At 49.3% G+C, this 6,274-nt stretch overlaps 2 protein-coding genes across 2 annotated transcripts; one reads left to right on the top strand and one right to left on the bottom strand.

Moving 5' to 3' along the window:
* Positions 1-1,670: 1,670 nt before the first annotated feature.
* On the bottom strand, positions 1,671-2,648 carry GUITHDRAFT_154529 (hypothetical protein). Its single transcript, XM_005825879.1, has one exon. The coding sequence runs from the start codon at positions 2,261-2,263 to the stop codon at positions 1,799-1,801; it is 465 nt and encodes a 154-aa protein (XP_005825936.1). The 5' UTR covers positions 2,264-2,648; the 3' UTR covers positions 1,671-1,798.
* A 1,651-nt stretch (positions 2,649-4,299) lies between these two features.
* GUITHDRAFT_143775 (hypothetical protein) lies at positions 4,300-5,818 on the top strand (the record flags this gene model as incomplete). Its single annotated transcript, XM_005825878.1, has 6 exons — positions 4,300-4,611; positions 4,664-4,833; positions 4,893-5,030; positions 5,296-5,362; positions 5,496-5,570; positions 5,750-5,818. Coding segments are annotated over 6 exons (831 nt in total), but the record flags the coding sequence as incomplete, so codon positions are not given.
* Positions 5,819-6,274: the final 456 nt, after the last annotated feature.

Raw genomic sequence — 6,274 nt, 5'->3', positions numbered from 1 at the left:
GAGTGCCAGACAAATAAACCAAGAAAAAGAAAACAGAAACAGAGTCAGAGACAGAGATAGAGATGGAGATGAAGATAGAGTCAGAGTCAGAGTCAGAGTCAGAGTCAGAGTCAGAGTCAGAGTCAGAGTCAGAGTCAGAGTCAGAGTCAGAGTCAGAGTCAGAGTCAGAGTCAGAGTCAGAGATTGATTTTTCTCATCTCACTCCTAATCTCTCTTCCTCTCTCCTCCCCCTTCCCTCATTCTCTACCTGTACCAAAGCTTTTCTGATCCGCTCTTTCACCCCAACGGCCCCCTTAGGGGGTGGGGGTATATCAACACCCCTCATTTACACATTGTTTTCAGGGGTAATCTTGACAGTCAATAGGCGAAAAGGGGGGTACGACTACCAGATAGTTGACTTACCGAAGACAACTTTAGACGGACCCCCCCCCCTCCCCCTATCCTACCCCCCACCCACCCACCCACCCACCCCGTAAGAAACCAACCCACCGCCCCCCTCCTGCTAGGAGGCCTGCTCCTGACGTTCGATTCTCCCTGCCCCTGCATCCCTTCCATCGCCTCCTCTCCATCCAATTTCTCTATCCCTTCCCTCCATTCCCTCCCCTCTATCCCTTCGTTACTTCTTTCCTCGTTTCCTCGTTTCCAACCTCACTTCCCCCTCGCCCCCCTCCCCCCAATCTCCTTCGTCAATCACATTGTTTATCCCTCCCCCCATTTCTCCTCCCCTCTCCTCCCCTCCTCTCTTCCCCCGCCTTCCCCATCTTTTTGGTCCTCTCCTGCTCTCCTTGCTCCATATCTCACCTCGTCCCGTTTTGTTGCACACAGCATTCAATCGAGTCCTGCCACTGTTGATTTCGTCATTGTTGCTCATTTCATTCATGATTTCATCAAAGTCCTTGAAAAGTCAAGGAAAACCGAAAAGGTCTTGTTGTGTGGACAGTTCCTCTACAAATACAGGCTACTTTGGCTCCGAAGTTTGACAATTTGATACTTTACATCTTAGTTTCCGTATGACAATCCCAATCCTCTTTCTTTTTGTTATTTGATAGATATGATGTCAATGTGACTGCACATGACAATCAATGAATTAATGTCTTTTTTACGAGGCTCCTTGTTACACTCTCTCTGCGCATCTCATTACTGATAGATTCAAAGTCAACCGCTCTATACTGTCCTGGTATTTCATTTGGTCTGCTGTACTCGAGTAAAGCGCAACATCCTTTCATCGCCTGCATTGCACAACTTTTCTGGCTTAGTTCGGATCGTCTGAAAAAGTAGCAACATTCAATACACAAGTGACTTACCACGTTCCGCATCCGGCCACAACATCCAATACGAGTCCACTCAAACAATCGACCCTCCCCTGCACAAGAATCAACCACCGGTTTTCATATGGAGGTGTTCGTTGGTTTTTTGGTTCGTCTGCCTGCCTGCCTGCCTGCCTGCCTGCCTGCCTGCCTGCCTGCCTGCCTGCCTGCCTGCCTGCCTGCCTGCCTGCCTGCCTGCCTGCCTGCCTGCCTGCCTGCCTGCCTGCCTGCCTGCCTGCCTGCCTGCCTGCCTGCCTGCCTGCCTCCCATCGTTCATCTCACGAACCTCACGACCATTTCACCAGCAGAGGAGCCATTAATAGAAAGATGCCGCAAAACAAGATCATTCTGATCCTGCTAAATCTTGATAATTTCTTTGTTTATTCCACATGGCAACTTAATCACATACAGACAAAAATAGTTAGCCGATTGCAAATTCTAGCTCCTGATTACTATTACACAGATTGCTCGCCCCCGCCATGCCTGCCATTTCAAGCATGCATGGGTTTGAAAGGACGAACAGTCAAGCATCTGGAATACTCAGGGCTTGTCTCGGAAGGCCTTCGATCGAATGAGTGACAACGCATCGCATTGATCTGGTTGGCATAGAATCTGCTCCCACTGCTCGCCTTGTTTGCAACCATCCACGAGTTGTTCGCAGATCTCATCTTGGTGTTGAAGCTTTCTGAGAAGCTCCGCACTTTCCTCATTGGCTGAACAGCCTTGCCGTTCATGGACTTCATTTTGTATGCTTTGCCTTCCTGCGGTTTTCTATTTCTAAGCGAAAAAACGATGAGAAAAATGGAGAAAACAACGATGTAAGAGACAGCTCCCCACATAAGCGCGTGCCGCTGCGCCTGCAGAGCTGCAATTTCACCATGTAATTTTTGCTTGAGCAAAGCAGCATGTTCAGCCATAAGTAACGAATCCATTGAGTTGGAGCCTATCTTGTTCATTGTCGATCAAACTCCAGCAAAAAACTGATTGCAGCGGAAGAAAAGAGAAGGAACCCCCGAAATCCGTCGGAAAGAAATGAGAGGAAGTGAAGATTTGGGTCCAGAGGTCTAGAGAAATACAATGAGAACAGATTTCTTATCTCAGAAATAGGTAGAGTCAAAAAAATCCTCCTTAGAAATTCCAAAAGAAAAGATGTGGAAAAGGCTGTTGGAGCTGCTCGTCTTCAATGCAAGAAGTTGAAAAATGAAAGAAGTTGCAGATGGAAGACTTGGAGAAGAGGAGGACGGAGGAAGTTCTTACAGGTGGAAAGGCGGAGGAGGGAATGAAAGTTCTTATGGGTAGGAAGGCGGAGGAGGAGAGGAGGGGATCGAGGCGGCGGGGGACAGGGGAGCGAGTAACTAAAGTCAGAGGAGATATCAGGAGAACAATCCTGGCCTAAAGGTGGGGTTCTATTCTTGGTGAAGGTACCCCCTCCTGAACCAGTGAGAAGAGGGGTACTCAGTTACTTCCGAGGGTTGCAACTCATTTTTGGGGGGGGTGGGTAAACATGCGTTGGGTTCATTGTAAAGACCGAGGGGCCGGAAGGTGCAGTGTGAAAAAGTTAGGGGGTCTAGAGAGGTATTTTCTTATGTTGAATCATAATACATTGTAGGCATCCCTTGACCCTGACTCTCGGATCAGGCAACTCCTTCGTTACATAAGCACTAGTTATAAAATACTGATTAATGCTGAAAAAACAGTTTTAAAACGAAAGGAGTGACATACCTTGGGGAGCAAGAGCATACATTCTATAAGTGGAGCTCTAATCAAAGTCACATATCCAACCAATGGACCTCTCCAGAGGAGCACGGCCAGAATCGATCACTTTTTTGGTATTTTACTGCAGCCAAAAACTGTCAGTGGGTCACGTGGCGTGGGTCACAGACCTCGTTCCAATCTCGAGATTCTCCTCCTCTCGGACCGGAACTCCGCCGGCGACATTTCACAGTTACAACACCAGGCTCGCCTCAGTGTGATTCCCGAGTTCACTGGCGGCCCGGACAGTCGCCCGGCGGCTTGTAAGGAATAAGGCTCATAACCTGATTATCCTAAAGCTTTCTGAGCTCGTTCTAGTAGTTGTGCCCCAAAGGCCAGTACCCCACCCTCTACCCAACGAAATGCAGGAATGATGGGGGTGGGGTAATAAATTGAAGGAGTCCTTGGGCCACTACTAATGTGTGAGTGCTCAGGGTGGGGTCATCAGATCTATTAGGGGGGTAGGTATAGAAGGCAGGGGTGGTATTAATATGAGAAGGCAGGGTACTTGGTGGCAGTAAGGGGGTCATTGAAACCAGGGTGGATGAAATCATCTGGGTAGGGTGGGTGGTAGATGAGGAGGTGTACTGGTAGCCGAAAGATTTCATGGCGTGAGGGCCATCAAGGAGGAGGAGGAGGAGGAGGAGGAGGAGGAGAGGAGAGAAGAGGATAGGAGGACGGAGAGATACAAGGGAGGTAAACTGTAGATGAGAGATGGAATGGAGGAGGGACGGGCAGTCTTGATTGAAAGCAAAGGATTAACGAAAGTGATTAGGACGTATGTACAAAACAGAAAATGAAGATCTCCCGCAGCGCAGTGACGGGTGAATGGGGGGAGCGGTATTAGAGGAAAGAAATTATTATATGAAGAAAGTGGAGGAGGAGGAGGAGGAGGAGGAGGCGCTCCTTGAAGACCACAAACTTAGTACACGGAAGATGATGCGAGAAAGATCAGGTTTAGATGTAACATCATGCTGAGAAGGGGCTACTATCACTTGAAACCTTGTTTCATCGCAAACCTTTCATGGAATGCGTTGATGGCTGGTTTAAAGCTGAATATGCTCAATATAATGATATCATTCGCTCGTCACCAAATCGAAATAGAGTCGAAACGTCAAAATGTGTTTTTGCTCAGTTTGGAGGTTGATTTGATGATCATGCGTTTCTGATGTTCATGTCAGGGCCGAAAGGGAACAGAAAAGGCTATATGCTCATATCACACGTATAAGAAAGCACCATCATGATGCTCTTATGGCTGCTGCTCCTTGCGTCACTGCCGCTAGAAGCTGAGCAATCCTGCATCGGGCTACTGGCACAAGTGAATGTCATTTCAGAGGATTCTGCAAACTTGTTGTTCTTTCAACGTCCTTCTCATCTTCTCGCTCCAAGGTCTGGGTCGAAGGCAGCTTGTCGAGTGCGATGTGAGAGGGGGCTTGTGATGGGGATGAAGAAGAGGGGATCGAGGTCGTCGTTCAACAACAGGGAGGAGAATGAGCTCAACGGCGTGTTACAAGAGATACAGAAGCTTACCAGCGACTCGAGCCTCTCGCAGGTGTCAAGATCCGACGTGCTTGTTGGGGTCGGAGCTGACTGGCTGCCGTCAGGTTGACAAGATCAAGATGATACGTCAGCTGATGCCTCCTCCTCTCTCCCCCGAAGAGACTGAGCCTGGCATGCGAGGGGAGACGCTCGTCGCGAAGAGCTTCGGACATCTCAATGATCTTCTGTTCCTTGACTCCTGGGATGAGACAAACGGTCATCGTCCACTCAAGCTGTAAGCTTTCTTGCTCCTACTCCTACTCCTTCTCCTGCTCCTGTCTGACTTGTCCGTAGGTTCCGAGGAGTACCAGATGTGAACATGAAGCTGCTCACGTCACTTCAGCGGCTTGTCATGGATGGTGATGGGCGGCGTGCTGTGTCCCTGGAAGCCGCAAGGAGGCTGGAAGAAGGGATGGTGGAGAGTTTCAAGAAGTGAGTAGATGAAACTCGACCTGTGTGATGCTGTGACATCCAATCTTGTCTTTTGCTTTCTAACGTGATTATTTGTGAACCTCGTGATGTGACCTTGTTTGTGTGCGATGTTGCATGACGTTCTCTGCGCTGTTTACACTTCTTGTTTGTTTTGCGCACCATTTCAGTGTCCTCGATCATGGATGGTGTTTTCATCCCACACACCAACTCAATTCATTCTGCCCGCTCACATGACCCTTGCCAAACATTGTCTCATACACGTCAGGTACGCCTACGGCATGGCGAACTTGGGTCCTTCTCCCACTCTCTGGGAGTGGTTGGCATTAGCTCAGGTTGATAATAGACCTGAGGAGGGGGTTGGGAGGGCAGCGAAAATCGGAGGGAGATATGAAGGAAAAGGAACGGGATGCAGGGGAGGGGAAGAGGAGGAAGATGAAGAGGAAATCAATCTGATATAATGAGCAGCATCATGGACTTCCCACAAGGCTGCTTGACTGGACGAAGTCTCCCTATGTGGCCCTCCACTTCGCTACTTGCAAGGTCACCAGAGGAGGAGGAGAAGGAGCAGGAGCAGGAGCAGGAGCAGGAGCAGGAGCAGGGGAGCAGGAACAGATCGAGGTTGAGACAGGGGGAGTAGGAGACGATGGAGGGCGGTGAGGGAGGAGTAAGAGGAGATGTAAGGGAGGGAGGGAGGAGGGAGGATGACACGCAAGATGCAGGCAGCTCTGATGGATAGCGACGCTGTCGTGTGGGTGATCGATCCCTTCCGATTCAGCATGGAATTTGAGGTTACACCTGCGCTTCTCCTGCCTTTCAGTCTTCTCAACCTCCCTCTCCCTCTCCTCCTCCTTATCATCATCATCATCATCATCATCATCATCATCATCATCGTCGTCGTCGTCATAAGCAACAACAAGAACATAGACAACAATGTCATCTTTTTCACTATCATCACCACTATCATCATCATCAAAACTTCCAACAGCTCATTGTCTCCATCATCAGGTGTTCCAAGACTACAACAACTGGAGGAAAAACACAGGGAGGAGACGGTGTGGAGGAGTTTTCAGGTTTCCACTTCGCTCCCTCCCTCCTCCTCGTCCCTTGCCGATGAATCCGCTCACACGAGAATTCAACAGCACGGGAGAGCTCGAGGGGCTGTACAGATGGAGGACAGCCAAGGACAAGTATTGAATCCCTTCCTTCCCCTGCTCCTTTACTCCTTAATTGTACTCTCGTCGTTG

Source organism: Guillardia theta (assembly GCF_000315625.1).
Source record: "Guillardia theta CCMP2712 unplaced genomic scaffold GUITHscaffold_79, whole genome shotgun sequence".
NCBI classification, from domain to species: Eukaryota; class Cryptophyceae; order Pyrenomonadales; family Geminigeraceae; genus Guillardia; species Guillardia theta.
This window is presented reverse-complemented; position numbering and strand designations above follow the sequence as displayed.